The 20,948-nt window shown below is 40.0% G+C and overlaps 3 protein-coding genes and 1 non-coding gene across 4 annotated transcripts; 3 read left to right on the top strand and 1 right to left on the bottom strand.

Moving 5' to 3' along the window:
• The first annotated feature begins 2,141 nt into the window (after positions 1–2,141).
• Positions 2,142–2,529, top strand: LOC101399965 (histone H4). Its single transcript, XM_014797420.2, has one exon. The coding sequence runs from the start codon at positions 2,157–2,159 to the stop codon at positions 2,466–2,468; it is 312 nt and encodes a 103-aa protein (XP_014652906.1). The 5' UTR covers positions 2,142–2,156; the 3' UTR covers positions 2,469–2,529.
• Positions 2,530–5,486: 2,957 nt separating this feature from the next.
• On the bottom strand, positions 5,487–5,944 carry LOC101399707 (histone H2B type 1-K). Its single transcript, XM_004443197.3, has one exon. The coding sequence runs from the start codon at positions 5,921–5,923 to the stop codon at positions 5,543–5,545; it is 381 nt and encodes a 126-aa protein (XP_004443254.2). The 5' UTR covers positions 5,924–5,944; the 3' UTR covers positions 5,487–5,542.
• A 277-nt stretch (positions 5,945–6,221) lies between these two features.
• LOC101401203 (histone H2A type 1-H) lies at positions 6,222–6,684 on the top strand. Its single transcript, XM_004443203.3, has one exon. The coding sequence runs from the start codon at positions 6,251–6,253 to the stop codon at positions 6,635–6,637; it is 387 nt and encodes a 128-aa protein (XP_004443260.2). The 5' UTR covers positions 6,222–6,250; the 3' UTR covers positions 6,638–6,684.
• Positions 6,685–15,292: 8,608 nt separating this feature from the next.
• TRNAH-GUG (transfer RNA histidin (anticodon GUG)) lies at positions 15,293–15,364 on the top strand. Its single transcript has one exon. It is a non-coding gene; the product is annotated as a tRNA-His (tRNA).
• The last annotated feature ends 5,584 nt before the right edge of the window (positions 15,365–20,948 follow it).

Raw genomic sequence — 20,948 nt, forward strand, 5'->3', positions numbered from 1 at the left:
ACTTGCTATGCAAAAAACTCATGAAATTAGATCGAGAGGGAGGCCACTGTTTGGTGGGAATTTTACTGATTTTTAAAGTAAAGAAGAATCTGTAAAATGTATTCCAGTTAACTAATGTTGGGGAAATATAATTTAAAAACAAAGAAGAAAAAGAAAACAATTTTATTGTTGAATAAGCATTAACCAAGAATATGCTCATCACAGGCAATCTCCTAACCAGATTACTAAGACAGAAAGAAATCTCACTCTATTTTATAGCTAAGTGGATACCACTCATTACATTAGATAGGTTTTGCAATTTGGAGTCAGCGCTGAAGTCAGGTCCAACTCCTTCTCAGGAAACTGGGAAATAGAGCACTATTTTCCTTGATGATTACATTTTAAAGAAAGGGCTCTAAGGTCCTCAAGGAAACATTCCTGAGTTGAGGCTGGCAAAGGCTTATTTAGCCATTAAAAGGATTTACAAACATGTGAAAAGGACAGAGAAAGAAATTCTGAAGGAGTGAAAGAAAAGGAGAGGGACCCTCAGGGAGAATTAAGCCTCTTATTTTCAATTGGTTTTCAAATTAACTTGTTGAATTAACCTATGTTCTATCCATCTGTAAAAATATACTGAATTCTACTCCTGCTGGTTGAATCAGTTTTGTTTTTTCAAAGGTGTTTGGCAAGTTTTCTTTTATTGCAACATAAGTACAGAAAAAAAAGTAAATATTTTAATGAAAAATCTATCTTTATATTATCATTTTTATTTATTTTAAGAGATTTAAGTGAAACAGCTTGAAAATACTGTAATACAGCATTGCTAAAAGTAACTTTCATTGAAATAAAGGAATGCAAGAAAATCATTGAATCTCAGAATTTAAGCAATAGTAAAATTGTCTATATATTTTTTGTTAGGTTTATACAACCAAGAATATTTGTAAATAATCATTCTTTTAAAAGTTTTCTTAGAAAGACAAAAGTATACTTTGTTTTCATTGTATTTGAATTTTCTATTTGTTCATTAATGACCGATTAATTGCTCTTGTAATTAATGAAAGTTTTATTTTAATTTTTAAAATTATGTATTATCTAGAAAAAACTCTACGGAGATACACTTAAAAAACTGGATTGATGGAGAAATTTAATATTTGTCACACCAGGAGGACATAGTGTTTCAAATTTATGCTAATAAATGTAGATTTAACAGTTTTGAGTTGAGTACTAAAAGAATTTCTTTGTTACAACTAAATAAAATGATTTGTAATTTCAAAAAGAATGAATGGTGATAAGAGTGAAAAATTTTTGAAAAGATAATTATGAGTTAGGAATTCACTGCTAAATAGTAAAATATTTTTCAACCTTACAAATAATTGTAACACTTCAGCATTACACATAGACTGATCAGCAGAACAATAAAAACTCACGAAATAATTTTAAGTGAAATATTCAATATATGATCAATTACGTTCCTCAAATCAGTGGGGAAAGTATTAATTATGTTATACTGATTAGCCAGCTAATTAATTTTTTCAAGTTAACTGTCTATACAAGAAACTGTCTGGATTATTATAGAGTAAATTTTTTAAATACTTCTGTCCATCATTAGTAAGATATAATAGGACCTGCTGTTGGACATGAAAATTGGTACACCTTTGGTGGAAGAGAATTTAGCAATACACCTGGAAGATCTTAAAGTTCTCTATTTTAGTAGCCCATCTTGTTCTATGTCTAGGAAGTTAGTATATGGAGTATATTTCCCCCGTATAGTACTAAGGAGAAAAACTTTAGAAAATGGTATAGTCTTATGGAAATGCTGTTAGAGAAAGAAAATATATGTATGTATGTAGAGGCAAAAACGGAACATTTTATTCTCTTTGCTTTTTTATGTACGCTCTACAATGTGAAAGTTTTATTTAATGAGGATGTGGCGCGAAACACATTAAATGAGACAAGAGGGAGAAAAATAGCTTAGGTCTTGAGGATTCAAAAGAACTAACTGAAAGAGAACGAAAGGAAGTGGCATAAGCAGGCATGTTCCCTTTTAGGTCCCCTCCCCCAACCCAGAGGCATTTCCCGCCACAGCTCTTTCGGTTTTCATTCTGGTCCGCAGAGGTTACCTATAAAAGGGAGCTGCGAAGTATGACTGCATTTTTCTGTTCTCTGGCTTTCTGAAAATGTCTGGACGTGGCAAGGGCGGAAAGGGGTTGGGGAAAGGGGGTGCCAAGCGCCACCGTAAGGTGCTCCGTGACAACATCCAAGGTATTACCAAGCCTGCGATCCGGCGCCTGGCCAGACGTGGCGGAGTCAAGCGCATCTCCGGCCTCATCTACGAGGAGACCCGCGGGGTGCTCAAGGTCTTCCTGGAGAACGTGATCCGGGACGCCGTCACCTACACCGAGCACGCCAAGCGCAAGACGGTCACTGCCATGGACGTGGTCTACGCGCTCAAGCGCCAGGGCCGCACCCTCTACGGCTTCGGCGGCTAAACAACCTGGAACTCCCTAACTTACTAACAAGGCCCTTTTTAGGGCCCCCAAGTTCTCAGCGAAAGAGCTGTAGCGATTGTCGGCAAACAAGTGTCTTAAGAGCCATTGATAAGAGCAGTTTTACAAGGTTAACCCTGGGTGGGGTGTTAAACGTGGGCAGAAGTTAGTATTAAGTGATCCTGAGCCAAGTTTCTCCGAGGCGGGCGCGGAGCCTCTGCTGGCCAACCGCTTCTCTGGTTGCGGGTTGGAATTGCCTAGAGCCTGATTAATGGTGGGTTATAAGCCTAATCAAAAGTCGAGGCCGGATATCTGGAGGACCTCACGCAACACTAACCTCCCTCCCGTCCTTTAAATATATTCCTTAATGTCAGAGGGTGAGGGGACTGAAGAAAGCAATAGGTTCCAGTCAGAGTAGGAATCAAGTTTTGTGTTGCCTTAAGAAGGAGAGTTGTGGCCGAAAACTGAGGGTAAATATATCAGGTATACAGAAGACGCTAATGAACACACCACTTAAATGTTACCACTTAATTTAGTTCAAAAACAGTTGAATCCTTCCGTATGTCCTTGATCAATGGTATGGCTCTGTTTTCCCTATCCGGGAATTAACCCCCTAAGCTGGAATTAACCAGTATCCTGATTTTGCTGTTTATTCCCATGCTTTTTATTTTTTAACTGGAGATGCACATACCCCTAAACAATATATAGCATCATTTTGCACCTTTTAAAAACTTTAAAAAATATTTTTGTACAGATCTTTATGAAACATGTTTTCCTACATTGGCTTTTGAAATATATCCATGTTGAAAAGTGAATTCTATTTTATTCTCTCCGTTAAGTTTTGTAGTGTGTCAATAGTACATAATTTATATATTCATTTCTCTGTTGGAAATTTAAATTGCTTTATTTTCCCCTCATTACAAATAGCACTGCAATGGGCATTGTACACAGCTGTGCATTTTCATACCTAAGAGTGGAATTGCTTGGTAATATGATATGTGCATATTTAACATGAAAAGTAATGAACAATTTGCTTTCCAAGGTTGTATTTTTAGTTTACATTCTCATATTCCCCCAGGAGTCTTTGAGAGTTCTTGTTAACTCCACATCTTCAATATTTGCTAACATGTTTCCCAATCTAAAGATTTGCTAAACAGTATCTCATTGCGTATTTATAAAGTTGCACTTTTCTGATTATAACAAAGTTGCTTTTGAATGGGATTTTTGGCTATTTTGAAGTTTTCCTCCCCTTCTGGGAAACTACCTGTCCATATTCTTTGTGCATTTTTTTATTTCCTGGAATTTATGGTTTTTTAAGTATTCTTTATATATTTTGGTTTTTAATCTTTTGTCAGCATGTGGCAAATATATCCTGTCACCTTGTGGGTTGGTTTGTTTTTAAATGCTAATGCTATCTTTATATACACAAAAAATTAATTTTAATAATGTTAGATTTATATTTTTGATGGCTATTGTGAATGTTACCTTTTCATATAGGAGTTATTTCCCTCTCCCTCAATTCCCCAAAGAACTTCAGTCATCAATAGACAAAAAAATTTAGGCTGCCTATCTCATTATTTGGCTTGAATTCAGAGTAAGGCTTTTCTGAAAGAGCTGATAAGAGATTGATCTTTCTATTCTCTTAATAAGCAATGATTAACTGAATGCCTAAAGTTTGCAGGGTTTGTGAGAGACAAAAGAATGAAAGAGGAGAGAGAAATAATGCCTAAAATATACTGAAAGTTTATTCAAATTTGTTCTAAATGGCTTACATGGATTATCTCATGTAATATTCTTGTGAGATAGGATTTATTATCCTCATTTTAAAATGGCAAAAGAGGCACTGATAGCCAAGTCAAACAACAAAGTCACAAATATGTTATATTCTATAACCCAAACGTGTAATATTCTTAATCGCTCTCTCGCTAGATACAGAAGCCATCAGAAAAGAGTAGGTAGAGGTCCTGGTCCTACAATGGAGAATTTGGGGAAATGTGTCAGGCCAGGTACAAGATCTGCCTGTGGCTATTCCGATGTGATTTGATTATTCCAATCTGTTCTACAATTGGTTTGGTTGTGGGTCTGAGAAAGTTGCTTATCCTTTCCCTCCCTTCACTCAGATCTCATTGCTTCTCCAGAGGGCTCAGAATTTAACAGCTGAAAGGAATCACAAAGTTCAGATCAATATTCTTTTACAAATAGGAAAACATGCACAGACTTTAATTTGCTCAAATTAGAGGCAGAACAAGATCCCAATTCTTATTAATATGTCCTTTTTTTCCTTTATACCATGTATCTCTTTGTCACTTATTTCCCCTAGCCATATATATTTGACTTAACTAGTAAATTGGTCATACAAGATCTGTTTTGTGAACCCTCCTGCTGTTTCATTTCTTTACTCAGAAGAAAAGCTGTGCTTCCCATCTTTGCCTTGCATACTTTATCCCTCCTGGTGGTCTGCCATTTTCCCGACCCCAAATGAGCTGGAGGGCAAAATTTAAATGAGAACTGAGCGAAAGGCGCTGTTCTGACATTTTAAGGCCCCTCCCGCCATTCTACATCTTTTTAATCACACCGTATCGCCTAGAACATGAAGTAACTGCTGAGTTAAAAGGCTGCATTTTAGGAGGTCATTGAGACCAAATTTAATAATATATAAACGCAGATTAAAACTCCGATGGTAGAGGGAAAAAGGACACTGACACAATAGGCTAATAGGATTTGAACAGGAAGCCACTCTACTTGCACACAACTTAAGGACCTATTTTCGCGGCAAAGCCAGGAATCATTTTGTGTTCACACAAGCACAAGTTCAACGTGTTAACATCTCTGGTCTTGCCGTTTCCTTTATCATATATAATAGACACTTGTTAGCATACCCGATTTCATTCCAGCCGGAGACGGTTACCAATACATATTTTTTACTTAGTATAATGGGATCCTCACAACCACCTCAAAGTAATCGCCTGAACTCAAGCCTAGATTCAGAATATGTATTTGCAGCTCTAATATTGACAACTTAGTGGCTCTTAAAAGAGCCTTTGGGGATAGGTTTAAAATATGCTTACTCGGCAAATTTACTTGGCACTGGTGTACTTGGTGACGGCCTTGGTGCCCTCGGACACGGCGTGCTTGGCCAGCTCCCCGGGCAGCAGCAGGCGCACGGCCGTCTGGATCTCCCTGGACGTGATGGTCGAGCGCTTGTTGTAATGCGCCAGGCGCGACGCCTCGCCCGCGATGCGCTCGAAGATGTCGTTGACGAACGAGTTCATGATGCCCATGGCCTTGGACGAGATGCCGGTGTCGGGGTGGACCTGCTTCAGCACCTTGTACACGTACACGGAGTAGCTCTCCTTGCGGCTGCGCTTGCGCTTCTTGCCGTCCTTCTTCTGCGCCTTGGTCACCGCCTTCTTGGAGCCCTTCTTCGGGGCCGGAGCAGACTTCGCCGGTTCAGGCATAGTAGAAAGAAGACACAACTTGCTTGAAAAAAACGGAGGAAGAGTGTAAGCTGATCGTCAAGTGGCCTTTTTATATAGAACTTCTTATGCAAAAAGTGATGCGTTAAAGTCCTGTGTCTGATTGGTGGCTATTCATGGAAACGTTATTAGTTAGTTCTGCCCAATCAGAATGTAAGAATCCCAAAGTTGCATTTTCATTGGTTAAGGTGGAGTTACAATCGTAACCAATGACGTATCTTCTTTTTCGCGCCCAATAAGGGTTATAAAAAGTGCCGCCCCTGCACTTTCATTTTGGTGGCTACTTGTGCTGAAGTCTGTGAAGCCGTTATGTCTGGACGAGGCAAGCAGGGCGGCAAGGCTCGCGCCAAGGCCAAGACCCGCTCTTCGCGGGCCGGGCTGCAGTTCCCCGTGGGCCGAGTGCACCGCCTGCTCCGCAAGGGCAACTATGCCGAGCGGGTGGGGGCCGGCGCGCCGGTGTACCTGGCGGCGGTGCTGGAGTACCTGACGGCCGAGATCCTGGAGCTGGCGGGCAACGCGGCCCGCGACAACAAGAAGACGCGCATCATCCCGCGCCACCTGCAGCTGGCCATCCGCAACGACGAGGAGCTCAACAAGCTCCTGGGCAAAGTCACCATCGCGCAGGGCGGCGTCCTGCCCAACATCCAGGCCGTGCTGCTGCCCAAGAAGACCGAGAGCCATCACAAGGCCAAATAAGGTTAGGAACGATGGAAAACAAAGGCTCTTTTCAGAGCCACCTACCCTGTCAGAGAGAAAGCTGGTGCACACCATTATATTTTCGTTTTTTGATGACAACATTACCAAGTGCAAAGTGCTAGTATCCTCTTGGGAGAGGGTGCAGCAACTGTAACAGTAATGCCAAATATAGTGTGACCTATTCAAAGGACAATTTGGAAATTGTGGTCTAACCGTGTTATGAATTAGTGTTCTCAAACAGCTGAAGTACAGAATGCTCTGGTTGCTTTTCGAAAACAAATTTAGCAATTCTGAAGGGTTGTCCCTGAAGGTCTACCGGAAGAGTCCTTGAAGGGAACAGCCTGATTTTTAATTGATCTCACCCTGGAGAATAATAACCAGATGATGAAAGTCTTAAAATTCTACTTGGCAGTCATTTCCATTTTCAAGTTAGGATTTAATTCCAATGGGAATTAGGATTTGATTTGATTAAAAATATGCAGAATTTATGGACTTCCATATTGATAAATCCTTGGTCCTATTTCTTTGGAACACATGTTAATTTAATGCACCCTACTAGTAGCTCAACGTATAAGTGAATGCCACCTAAAAAATCTGCTGCCATGGAAATTACTACTAGGTGGGGGAGACAAAATAAACATGCAAACGTGTGATGTCAGATCATACATATTCTAAGAATAGAGGAAAGATAGGCTATAGAGCATGATGGGAATTACTGTTTTAGACAGCGGGTAAGTGGAGATGACCTCTTTAAAGGTGTTACCTGATCAGAGGCCTACATAAATTGAAAAAAGAAATGAGACAGGCAGATGTTAGGGGAGGAGTATTCCGAGTAGAGATAACTGAAAATGCAAAGGCCCTAAGACAGACAATGTGTTTGGCATTTCTTGGGAACAGTCAGAAGGCCCAGGAGGCTATGAAATAAAAGCAGGTAGTGGGAAGGGAGAAGGGTGACAGACCCTCAATATAGGACTTTGTAGGATGTGTAAATTAATATGCCCAAGTAATCAAAATATAGCAATGCTGATCTCTGAAATAATAAATTTTAAAACACAAATTACTAGATAGAGAAAGCTATGGAATACAGCCCACTTTTTTTTAAAAAAGGCACCATAAAAATAGTAGTAACTTTATCATGTGGTTCACAAGCAAAGCTTTAGAGGACATAGTTTATAATGCAATACACACAGTTTTATTTGCTACTCCTAGTCTTTGTTTGCAGAGCCCTGCTGAATAAAATGAGAAGAACATGCAAGAGGCCCAGGAAAAAAAATTTATGGTGATAAAGTGTTACAGGTTGGGTTCTCTGGACAGAGATGCTGAGATGGAGTTTGGGTGCAAGATGTTTATTAGGGACCAACATCTGTGAAGGGAAAGGGAGGAACTAGGATTGGACAGAGGAGAATGTCAAACTGTGAAACAGACCAAACACATGGGGAGCCCTGGAGCCCGGAATTGTCGCTCAGAGTTGCCCCACATTGGGCCAAAATGTCCCTGGGCCAATCTGTCACCACTTGCTGGGTCACTGGATGTGGACTGCCCTGAGGAAGGGCGTGCCCTTGAGTGAGATGAAGCTCGGTAACTCAAGCATATACTGAAGGAGGTGACAGCTGCTGTCTATCTGCTAACTGCTCTCTGCAGCTGGGCAGCAAGTCTTTCCTTAACGGGGGATCTGGGCACTGCATTTCCATGTCTGTGGCATATGTTAACATAAACGTAAATATCAATGTTGAGTAATGTCTATGACAGTATTTGTAAGACTGACTTTATCATGTATGTATGTATGTATATATGTATGTAATATGCTGGTATTGCTTCTTTACTTTCATCAGGGAATTCAAAGGGGATGTGTTTTCCTTTTACAGAAATGAGAAAATGTACAGACTTCTAAAAGTCTTTACTAATTTCATATACTCCTCTAAGCGTTTTAGATGCCTCAATCATGGCAGATGGAAGGTGATATAAAACAATTATAAGGAATATGAGAGGATTTTCCGCTGGCCTTCTCTCCCTCCTCCAGATCCAGCAAATTGCTTCACTCATCCAATACTGGGAAATAATCTCACTTTGCATCATAACATGAAAGCTTCAAAATGAATAGTTGAGGCTCAAAGGAGAGGAGAGTGAGCCTTTAAAGAAAAGATGGAAGAGATGTTCAGTACCGACCACTTATGGGCTACATGTGTAACATGAATGCATTTATTTAATTCTTACAACCCTTTGAGGTAGGTATTGTTCTAATTCCAATTTAGAAAAGAAATGCTATGGACTGAACATTTGTGTCCCCCTCAAATTTATATGCTGAAATCCTAACAACCCCCAATGTGATGGTATTTGGAGGTGGGGCCTTTGGGAGGTAAAGGGGGTTGGGTTTAGTGGGTTTAAGTGAGGTCATGAGGGTAGAATCCTCATGATGGGATTAGTGATCTTATAAGAGGAACATACCAGAGCCACCCCCCCCCTCCTTGATCCCACAAAGAAGAAATCACGTGAACACACAGCAAGATGGCTGCCCCTAGAAACCAGAAAGCAGGCCTTCACCAGACACTGAATCTACGAACACCTTGGTCATGGACTACCCAGACTCCAGAAATGTGAGAAATAAAGGTTTGTTGTTTAAGCCACCCAGCCTATGGTATTTGTTATAGCAACCCAAGCCGAATAAGACAAGAAAATGTGATGTTATTTACTCAATCAGATTCTCAATGTATAGGAGATAAAGTAATAAATCAGGATATTATTTACCTCCACACAGAACCCACACATAACTGTCTTCTCTTAATAAGAAGTAGTTCTTATATACTTTGGTCTAAGTTGTGTAAAAACTTGGGTGGGAATGTTAAAGGCAGATTTTGAAAGATTTTAGCAGGATAGTTTCATGATCAGATTTGTATTAACAGATACCAAATGAGAAAGAATAAAACTATGTAGACTTAATTACTCAAAAAGTGTTTACAATAGTTTAAAGTGAATAATGAAAGATTCCTGAAAATGGGGATCACACTTAAAAATACACACTTTTTCTCGTGTTCCACCCTTTACCCCCTCATCGCCATACCCATTTCTAAATGGAGTTATTGTCATGCATTAGTTGTAGGGAACAATTATAAAGCCAAATCTAATATGTAAAGGTTTACAACCAAAAAAAGTAAATGATTTAGATAATTAATAATGATAAAATCTCAGAAATATGTGTGGTAATGGATAATGAGGGTGCTTGACTAAGGACAAAATAATATAATTTTCTATCAGGCTGACTTAGTTGGCACGGCTTCACATATCAGGGAATCTAGATTCTGTGTGTGCTAGTTTCAGCACTGATAAGAGTTCTGAGTGTTTACAAGGCTGACTGACTGATATCTAGACTCACAATTGGCAATCAGTAAATGAAGATCCCGGATAGTTCTTGGGATAATATAAAGAAAAATATCAAAAGAATTTCATAGGTAAAATTGCTGGTGTAAATTAATACTGTTTGACCTACCAAAAGCTAACATATATTCATAGCAAAAGTGCTAAACTAATTGATATTTTTGAAGAAATATCAGTGCAGTCCATACTTTGCTTGAAAACTTTATGAATTGATAAAATTATCAGACTAGAATTAGAAAGTGTATTCACGGACTGGCCTATCTAATTTGATCTGGTACTCCTGCTAAATAAATTAGAAGCCTCCCCTGAACATACTAGGCCTGTCAGTCTCCAAAATGTCCTTTCAGTGGATTACATGACATAAAGAGATAATATTGGAGTTATTTTATCCCTTCCCCATGGGGAAGAAGTACTGTGTTATAGTGACCATCTCTCCCAGTGCCACACTCAAGGACTTACCACCATTATTGCCAGAAGCAAATAGATTCTCCTTTCCTCCTGGCTTCTCACTTCTCTTCCATTGCCTCCCAGTGGCTGAAACTAACCAGAATGTGGCTGGCAAAGGAACCAAGGAAATGTGATTTATAGTCTTCTACCCTTCAAGATACAAAAGGAAGCATGATGTTGGGAAAGAGAAACAATAGACACATACCAAAAAAGCAAAAGGTTCACCATATGCCTGATCTTCTTTACCTCTACAACTTTTCTGTTTTGCTACTACTTTCATTATACTCCAATCACAAGAGATTGTTGTTTCTAGAACATATGATACTTCTTCCTGCCTCAGTAGCTTTGCATTTGCTATTTTCAAGGCCCAGAATGTTTGTCGAACCAGTCTTTCCTTGAATAACTCCTATTCATTCTTCAGTTTTCCTAGTAAGGCACCTCTTCAGTGAGTTATTCCCTGAATCCTAATCCACATTATGCCTTCTGACAGCCTGGTCTCACTGTTATTAGACAAGGTTCTTAAATTCTCTGTCAACTATCATATTTTGAGAACAAATATCTTATTTGTATTTTTGTTTAATGCCTGCCAACTCCACTAGCACGTAAGCTAGAAGAGGCCAGTATGTCGGCCAGTGTCCATCAGAAAATGGATATTCACTCAAATTTAGTACTTTGAAGAGTGTTTAATAGGCTGTTTGTAAGGCAATGAGCAATGCGTTAGGAAGCCACAAGGGATAGTGAGGTGCCCTGATAAAGTTAATACATATATTGGGACCCACAAAATGGAGGCCACCCCAGTGACCCAGCCCATGTCACAAATCTAAATCTAAGTCAGCTACACTCACTGGAAACGCCTGTCAGGAAAACTAGCACCAATCACAATTCTCCAACTCAGCTTTAGCTAGCTCACCTTATCCCAGAAATAGGACCTGCCAGCCTTGTAAGGAAATCCCCCACCTCCTAGCCAATCACGCCCTATTTCCCTGTTGCCTCTTCTAATGCTCTATAAACCTCGCTCTTGCCCAAAATCCCTAGGGAAAAGCACTCCACTGCTGTGAGGCACTGCATTCCGCCAAACCACGGATTGTTTCCCCTTGAATAAAGGGAAAATGTGTTACTAAATTGTTTTAGTTTTATCCTTTGACAGCCCTGATGCTATCATACACAAGCAGCTACCACACCTAGGCCCAAAAGGGCAATGGGAGGAAAGGGAATCTAGAGACAGAAAGAGCTCGTTCCTCTCTCTGATCTGCTTTTACTTTCCACTGGTCAAGTCCAACCAGAAGCCAGAAGGTAAGGACTGAATTCCTATATAGGCCAGCCTCCTGGGGACACAGGATGAAGGAGAGGGAGAGTGAATCTGAACTGCCAAAAGTAAATGCACATCTGGCCCCATCCACTCCTTTTGTCCTTTGGCATTTACTCTTATCCTTTTCCCAGGTGAAAAATTTGCATTTCTAAAATGAGACATGTGAAATTATAACCAATTCATGGGGCAATTTCAGTTTGTTCATAGTCCCACCTTAAACCTAAAATGTTAGTCATCACCATCCTAGAAGGTACTGGGGTAAAAAGTGAGAAATAATCAATTAACATAATACAAAGCTGCCATGGACACTGCTTCTACAGCTGGTCATGAGGCTTAAGTTAGTAATCATAGTTTCCTTCTTCTAAAAACTCATTCCTCATTATCCCAAGGCGCTGGTAACAACCTCTGTCAGCACCTTGGCTGGATTCTTTACAAACTCTGATATTTACATCTCTTACTAAGATACTAGTATATTTGCTATTTTCTTCTCACCAGGACCAGGTGGCATATTGTTGGCATTGCAGTGTGCCGGCATGATATTCCATAGGGCACTAAGATGGACAACGTTCCTCTGGAATACATTATGATAAAACAATTTTCAGAGCCCTTTGGCAAACAGTAAAAGTATATATATATCCAGTCTAAAAGCAAAACAGTGTCTGGTTTTATTTACTAATTGAGATTAAGGAAAATATTTCTTAGTGTTTACCAGGTACTAGAAGTCATGATGAGCTGACTTCCCCCATCCTCCACCAATGAATCACATATGCAGTGTCATTTGGTTTCAATATCTGATTAAGTTTGCAGTAATCTACTCTCGGTCTCTATTACCCAGCTGACTTTTGTACCAAGTAGAAAAGAGTAGTTTATGTTTGAGGAAAAGATCAAGAATTCAGTTTCAAACATTAAATTTGAAATGTCTATTCAACATCCAAAGGAGATATCAACTGAGAAGCTGATTATCATGTTTGAAGTTTGGAGTAGAGGTCTTGGCTGAAATCTCAGAGTAGAGGTGCACCCAAGTATAATCTCCAAGGAAGTGAGAGAAGATAGAGAAGAGGGACTGAGCCTTGAGGACTTGAGGAGCTAAGAAGGACCCAGTAAATGAAACTGAGAAGTAGGGGCTAATGAAATGGGAGAAAAATCTGGAGGGTGGTGTCTGAGAATCCAAATGAAGAAATGTTTCCAGGAGAAGCTAGTGATCAACTGTATCACATGTTGCTACCAAGTCAAGTAAGATGAAGGCTAGCAATCAACCACTAGATAGAACAATTTCACTGAGTGAAATTTAAAAGATAAGTTTAAATGGAGTGTTGGAGGCAAAGACAAGTTGAAAAATATTAAATAAAAGCAATGAGATGAAAGAAATAAGATATGAGTTTGATGACGCTTTGGGGAAATATGGCTGTAAACTGAAGTACAGTGATGTCGGCTGGAAGAGTAAGTGGGAGCAAGCGAACATTTCTTTCAGATGAAAGAAATGAAAGCATCTGTGAATGCTGATATGAAAGATCCTATAGAGAGATCTTTTTTTTTAATAATGTAGGAGAGAGAGAGGAAAGACTTGCTGGAAATACACTCTTGAGTAGGAGAGAGGGTTTTTATCTTATTTCTTATACAAAATTTAGGAAAATCAGTAGCAGAACAGTCGCTAGCATGGTAAATGTAGAGCTGGTAGTTGGACGATGCCAGCCTGTCTCTTATCCTACTCAGAATCTCTGTAGTGAACCTGTCAGACAAAATCCTCAGAAAGGCCTTCAAAAATAAAAAGCATAAGAAAAGAGGCCATTTTCTAGGCCCATGCCACACCAAAGACTGACATGCAAGATTAGCCTTTCTCTCTCCTTACAGTGAAGCACATGCGGATCAATCCAATTGCCAAAAACATCCCAGCAGAAAATGCCAAAAAGCACTTGTGTCCACAGCAGCTTTCTAAATAGGAAGAGGAAGTCCTTGAGGGAAGGAAAGGTCCAACTCAGAGGCCTGACACAGAGGCAGCCTGCATCCCCTGTACCGGCAGTATTTCCTTTCCTTCAACTTAACTGAGCTCATGTCCTTGAGACTGGGAAAATCTCTAGCTCTCTTTCCTGATCAAAAAATTAATATTGGGAAGCAGGTAATTCTTCAGCAAACCTGCCTGTAATTAGGATGGCTTTGTGTAATGTAAAAGAAAGGAGAAAGAAAAAATCTCAGAAAATTAAACACATCATTTTGGTTCTGCTGAGAAGCTTTATATGGACAATTACTGAGATAATTCTGAACTTCTTTGCTTTAATTTTCTATTGACACTTTCCCAAAATGGCCCTAATCTGAACATCATCCACCACATATAATAAAGCCATGCCTGCAGTGCCTGGCCACATGCTGTTAGGAGAAGTTGCTTTCATAAAGCACTGAACTGGAATCTCTGCCCACTCATTCATTCTGTGGTCAAACAATATTCATAAAGAACCTACTAAATGTGGAGGCCTGGTGACAGACTATTGAACAAAACAGTTAACTCCTCTAGGAGCACAGTGCGGGAGAGGCAGAGGAGACTGACATTAATTAAAAATAATTCCAGGAACTAACACATCCTAAGAAACCGATATACGTACACTGAAGGAAAAGTTAAAAAGGATCACGGAACAGAGAAAATAAAATTTGACCCAGACGGGAGGAATGTGTTGTGTGGAGAGGGGAGGTCAGGCAAAGCTTCACGGATGAATTGAAGCTAAAGTGGAGAGCAGAAGCATGATTCAGATTTCACCAGGTAAAGAGAAGAAAGGAAACCATTTCGTACCAGGGAAAGCGCACGTGCAGGATCCGGACTCTAGAAGGCACGTTAGCAGCTCAGCCTGTGAGGGAAGGCGGTGTCCCGTAACGCTTCCGGGCCACACAAGAAAGAAGCAATTCTCCTCTGCCTCTCAGGGCAATCTAGATAGACCGGGAGGAAGAAGTTTCAGTGCAGTCTGAGCCCCCCAGGACACCGAGCATTTTCTGACAGTTTCGAGTGGGCGTGCTGAGTCCCGGGCGCGCCTTACTGGCTCCTCACAGATATATGGGTCAGGACCAAGCCGCATATGTTCCCGGGACCAGAGGCTGACTTCTGGCACCTGATAAGATGCCAGATTCCACGCCAACCACCCGGAGATTCTGACCAGTTTGGCTAAAAATGGGACCCTTTGAAGCAGCACCTTCTCCGTTCTGCTGCCAGAGATCTGAGGACCACGCTCTTTAAAACTAAGCAAGAAACACGCGTGGTTTGGGAGAGGAAGTGAGAGTTGTGGGTTCTCAAGTGTTACCAACCCCGGACATGAGCCCCCAGGTTCGGAAAATTCCATGTAGTGAAACATTTTTTGTCCCCTTGCGTTTAATTACCAGAAGCAAAATATTGGAGAGGGGAGGAAGAGAAGAAGGTAGTAAACTGGGTAGACAATTCTGAATAAGGACGGAAGACAAAGGCAGGTTTCTTCAGATGACGAAAACAGCTGTTCCTGAGAAATGAGCAGAGGTAGGACACCACAGGAGGTGGTTTCTGGTGGCTTGCCGTGATCGTATAGTGGTTAGTACTCTGCGTTGTGGCCGCAGCAACCTCGGTTCGAATCCGAGTCACGGCAGAAGGCTGAGGTCTTACACGCACCTTTCCCATTTTCTTCAACACTACAGTGGAGACAGACTCTGAAAAACCCATGCAAAATTGAAGGGACTCGTAATCTAATCGGAACCAAAAACGACAAATATTCGTCACCCTGCCCCCACCAGCCAGCCAAACAGAAAGTGTCTATGGCTTTTGTTTTTCTTTTTTCTCTCCCCAGTGCTTCTCTTCCCAGCCATACCCAAGTCCAACAGTCCTGTTGACATTTGCTGGAAGTCCCAAAGAAGAAATTGAGGTAGTAAAAATAAAAATAGAAAACTTTTTCTTTTAAACACGAGGAAATGACTATTTAAATGCAGATCCAGGGTTATTGTGGCAATCTTTCCTTGCACGCAAAGGACTGATAATGAATCATGCATTTCTAAGTATCCTGGCTGGTCCAGTGCTGAGAAACTGTAAACTTTGACAATCTGGAGAAAACTGGGGGAACTATTGGGGGGGGGGGATCATGGCTCAGAAGAATAGCCCCTATCTCTAGCCTCTTCAGTTTCTGGAGTTAGAAAGGGGCAAGCGGACTGGGTAAGGTGGGAGTGGAGGAGAGTTGATCTGAGATGGGGAGGTGGCTGGAAGGGAGAAGCAGTTGATGCTACCTGGGGACCACAGAGGGGTGACTGGAGACAAGCAGATCCCCAGAGGCGCTTCCATGAGCCTACTTCTCCCATAGCACAGCACTCTGAGAACACAAAAATGGTACCTCATCTCCCCTGAACTATGTGGATTGTGAGTGCTCAAAAAATAGTCTTCTTTCTCATATTTTTAACAGCTTATTAGAAGTTTCAACATACACATGTCTTCTTTGATTTCCTAAAACCTTCCCTTCTTAGGGCTAAAATAGCCCCCATTCCTTTCCCAACTGTCTACCTGACATGGATTCTGAAACTCGCACCAGCAAAGCTTCAGATATATTGTAACTAAGCTGAAATGTCTTGTACTTTGGATGTCATTCCTCCAGCAGCTCAGGTTTGAGACTGCTCCCCAATAGTCTAACAGCATTCACAGCCATCATCCATGTTCACTTGTATCACATCTACCTCAATTTTCTCTTTTGTGTATATTATTTCTACTGAGTTTTACATGAGTGTGGACAGGGACCAAGTGTATTGATCCAGAAGGACTAGCTCCTGTCAATTCTTTTGCCACCAGTGAATGAAGAAACTTGGATTTAGAACAGAGACAAACATCCTGATCTTGCAATTCTCTAGAACACATTTTCTCCAGCTCTTAATGGCCTGAGTAGCAGAAATCCATGGACTATAGCCCAGAGGCTACCCCTTATTAAGAAGGTTAGGGTCCTAAATCTGGCACAGAATTAACTTGTAGTGCCCCTACTGATGGGGATAAAGAAGACCTACACCCTGTGATTTGCTCAAAAACTAGAGAACTTGCTTGGCATGCACCATATGGTACTTGGTGCCAAGCACATGTTTATATTAGATGTGTCAGGTTCTCTGGATCCCAATTATATTGTGTAGCTTTGAGTGAGCATCACTAGCAGATCTGGGATAAGCTGAGCAGGGGAATTAGATTAAAAGTTCGCATTTTCTGGGTGTCCTTTTATGGATGCATGAATATTGGTCTGGGAGCATCCTACACACCCTGCTAACCACATTTGCAGAGAGAAAACTGCCCTCTTCTATGAATGACACTCATGGCCTGGTTTTTAAATTTCTCAGCACTGGACCAGCCAGGATACTTAGAAATGCATGATTCATTATCAGTCCTTTGCGTGCAAGGAAAGATTGCCACAATAACCCTGGATTTAAATAATTCAATTGTTCTAAAGATTTAAGTGTATAATATGCATGATGGCACTAGCTCAGTGAGGTACAAACCAAAAATATGATAAAATAAGCCATTGTTGTTATTGTTAAATAAATAAGTAGCATTGCTACTTACATGGAAGAAGGCCTTTGTGCAGTAGTGATGTTGCAAACACTGGTGCCGAACACGCATCCATTTAAACTGATTGCAGCTCTCTGCTATTTTGATAGTGATAAGCTAATTCCCACCATGGCAGGAAGAGTTTTGTCTGTCCTCAGGATTGAGATTTATTTCAAGATTTCAGCTGGGCTATTTATAAAGCCAATGATGGCCAAAATGTTTGCCATAGTGGGCCATAAATTTGCGGAAGACAGAGAAGTCTTGGAGAAAGGTAGATCACAAGAAGAATGGCCACAAAAGTCAGGGAATCAGGAAAAGGAAAGATTTACACCAAAGAAACTTTCTTCTAAAACTGGCAGAAATCCAGAGGGAGCACACTAGGCAGGGGTTTAGGAGTGTTAATTTCTCTCAAGGTGCAGCAGCCTGCCTGTATCTGTACCAACCTAGCGTTTCCTTTATGTTAAAATAGCTGCTCATATTTTGGAAAGCTTTCCAAAGGGAGAAACAAAGGGCTTTTTCTCCAGGTCCTTAGGTAGGCTTTAGCAAGACTTAGGAAAGCACTTCCCTGTCGGTGAGATGCAGAAGTCAGGGAATAGCTAGACCTCATAAAGAACTTCAGTCAAGAAAGCAGAAAAAACGTGTAGGTTCTGGCCTGTGATAAGCTAGGTGGTGAGTAGAAGCTCGTGGTCCACGTCAAGATAAATCAGAGGCAACTGCACTCTTGGTTAAGGAATAAATCTTGACTTCAATCCTCAACAGGCCTCAAAGGCATTCTCATTGCTGCATATCTTTCAGTCTTCTTAGTCTTTCCTCCAAGTGTGAGGCCCAGGGGAAGACAGACTCCTATGGACAGAGGCTGGAAAAGGAGATGTGCAATAGTAAACTCTAATCTGAATGGAACAGGTAAAAGCAATCTCAGTAAGAAGAGAGAAAAATGGTGATTCATGTTGATTCTGCCGCATGGCTTTCAGTAGACCCTTGGCTGAGAAAGAGTTTTTAGCAATTCTCCTCCACTGCCTTAGCTGAAATGTCTAAAAATTTTGCTTTTCACATTTTAGCCTGTAATCCACCTATAATTTATTTTTATGTATATTTTAAAGTATGGATTTTTTTCTAACATGTATAATTGAGTCAGCAATACTTAATTAATAGTCTGTATTTCCCTTCTGATCTGTCCTGCCAGCTATATGTCAGATACGATGTATCAGTAATTGCTTTGGTCTATATTGTGCTATCCATTCTATTCAATTGATTTGTTTATCTATCTCTGCAAAAATACCAGATGCGTTAATTCCTGACCTTTAGAGTACATGTAATGTTTAGAAGAGAAACCAGTACTACCATCTTTTTCTTCTGTTTTAAAATGATTTAAAGCTCCCTAGTTCTTCCAAGTATTAGAATCTGTTGGAATTTTGATAGAAATATAATTCAATATATATATTATTTTAAAGAAACTTTGGATTTTTATTTTATATAAAGCTTTTGTTCTCATTAATATGGTGTATCTCTGCATTTATTTAAGTAGTTTTTAAAATATTTTTCCATAATATTTTATATCTCTCCCTGTGTAAGCATTGTACATAATTTGTCAGATTAATTCTTAGGTATAATTTTTAAAACCCTACTTTCTGTGTGTTTCTGAATTAAAATTACAAACAGTATCTAGCAAATGTGCTAAACTCATTTATTGATTTTAAACATTTGTTGATTCTCCAATTGTCTCTTTAGGTATCATATCATCTTCAAATAATGATTCCTTATTTATTCCTTTTCAATCCTTATAGCTATTTTCTAATTTTAAACCATCCTAACAAACTAAGATTGCTTCTCTCACATGGGATAAGTAATCTTACTTTTATTTGTACAATTTTCAAGAGGTCTTCTTATTTCAACCCCAGATTTGCCCACCAGTTATTTAAATCTCTTTGCAGGGTGTGTATCCACATCCAGGTTTCTCTCAACTTCATCTCCTTGAAGAATTCTTCCCCTGACATTTCTGAATTGTTGCAATCTGGTCTAGCTCCCCTTACCACTTCATATATATGATATTCCCATCATCCTGGACTATCTCTCCACTTATCTCTTATGTTGTATTTGCATATCATGCTTTCTGTATCCCAAGTCTTCCCATTGCTTAACTTATGTTTTCATTTTGATGGAACATATTCTCCAATAGATCCTGAGAAAGAAAGCATGGAAGGTAAATTTTATGAGGCAAGGTATATTTGAAAATGTCTCTCTTTTCACTCGATGGATACTTGGGTTTCATATAGAAATCTAGGGTGGATTTCATCTTCTTTCAGGTTTGAAGCTATTGTTTCATCGTCTTCTAACTTTTGGTGTCAATCTTGAAAAAGCAGCCATTCCGTTAACTGATCCTTTTTGTGACTTGTTTTTTCTGCTCTCTAAAATATTTTATGTTCTTCTCTGTTTCCTCAGTAGTCAGGTATTAGAATGTTTTTATCCTTTTTACTTAACACTCAGTGATCCCTGCCTAACTAGAATTTTTTTTCTTTCTTTTTTTTTCTTTTTAGTGTTGTGATATGTATCTGATTTTTTGATGTTTATCTTCCTCGCATTTTCCTTACTCTTTATTTCTGGAAGTGATGTTACTTAGATATTGCACAGCCTAGATTTTTCCTCTAATATACTTATTTTTTCTCTCCATCACTATTTTTTTGCTTGTTATTATAGGTTATTATTATACTTTATGATCTACTTATTGAATTTTTCATTTCTAATAACATATTTTACTTTACAAAAGCCTTTTTCCTTGTGTAAATACACTTTTCTTTATCTCAGTATTCAGTGTTGTCTCCCATCTCTCTGAGTATGTTAATACTGGTTTATTCTTAGCATTATTCTACCTAGTAGCCTTTGTCCCTCAAGTTGCTTTTTGTTTCTGTTTTTTGTTACCTTTCTTTAATATACTCTTCAGACATGTGATGATTTTCTATTCATAGTTAAGAGCAGGATACTGGAAAGTTGATTGGAAGCTCTGACCCCTTGGATGGCACTTGTTTATTGTAAGTGGAAGTGAGATTGAAGAAGGCTGAGAAGGTTCACTGTTTAAGGTTAAGATTTCATATATTTCTCTCGGAACCACAACCATCAAATGCGTCAAACGACTCCCAGGCCAGAGACTTCTGTTTTATCCCCTTAGGAGAATAAACCTGGAGTCTTCTTCCTGAGAACTTTCAGGCGGGAGCTAGGAGAGCTTGATTTTCTGGGAAAGAACGTGAGTCCTCCGAAGAAGTGGGAGACTGCTGGAGGGCAAGCCTCTGGTCAGACCTGCCCACACATTTCTTTGGCGTTGTTCCTAATCTGAGGCCCAGGGCTCCTCCCTTTTGACCTAAAGTCGTATCCTCTCCTCTCCGCCCACTTTTACAATTTTAGGAATTCCCTCGGATTAGCCTCTCGCACTCTGGAAGCGAGAAAATATCTAGTGGCTCGAGCACTCGGGCTTCGTTGAAACCTATTTCTTCCTAACTCTCATGTTGGCTAGAGGTGGCAGAAATAACAAGACTATTTTTTGTGACAACGTGATGCTGCGCTGCACTCCAGAGCTAAGCAGTGTATGAAAGTGGATCTCCCAAAGAAAAGCTGAGAGAGAATCAGCAATTGTTTCTCCATTAGCACTCTCAGAAGCCTAAACTAAAAATACT

This window comes from Ceratotherium simum, chromosome 13 (assembly GCF_057802395.1).
Source record: "Ceratotherium simum simum isolate JZ-2026a chromosome 13, ASM5780239v1, whole genome shotgun sequence".
Taxonomy (NCBI): Eukaryota; Metazoa; Chordata; class Mammalia; order Perissodactyla; family Rhinocerotidae; genus Ceratotherium; species Ceratotherium simum.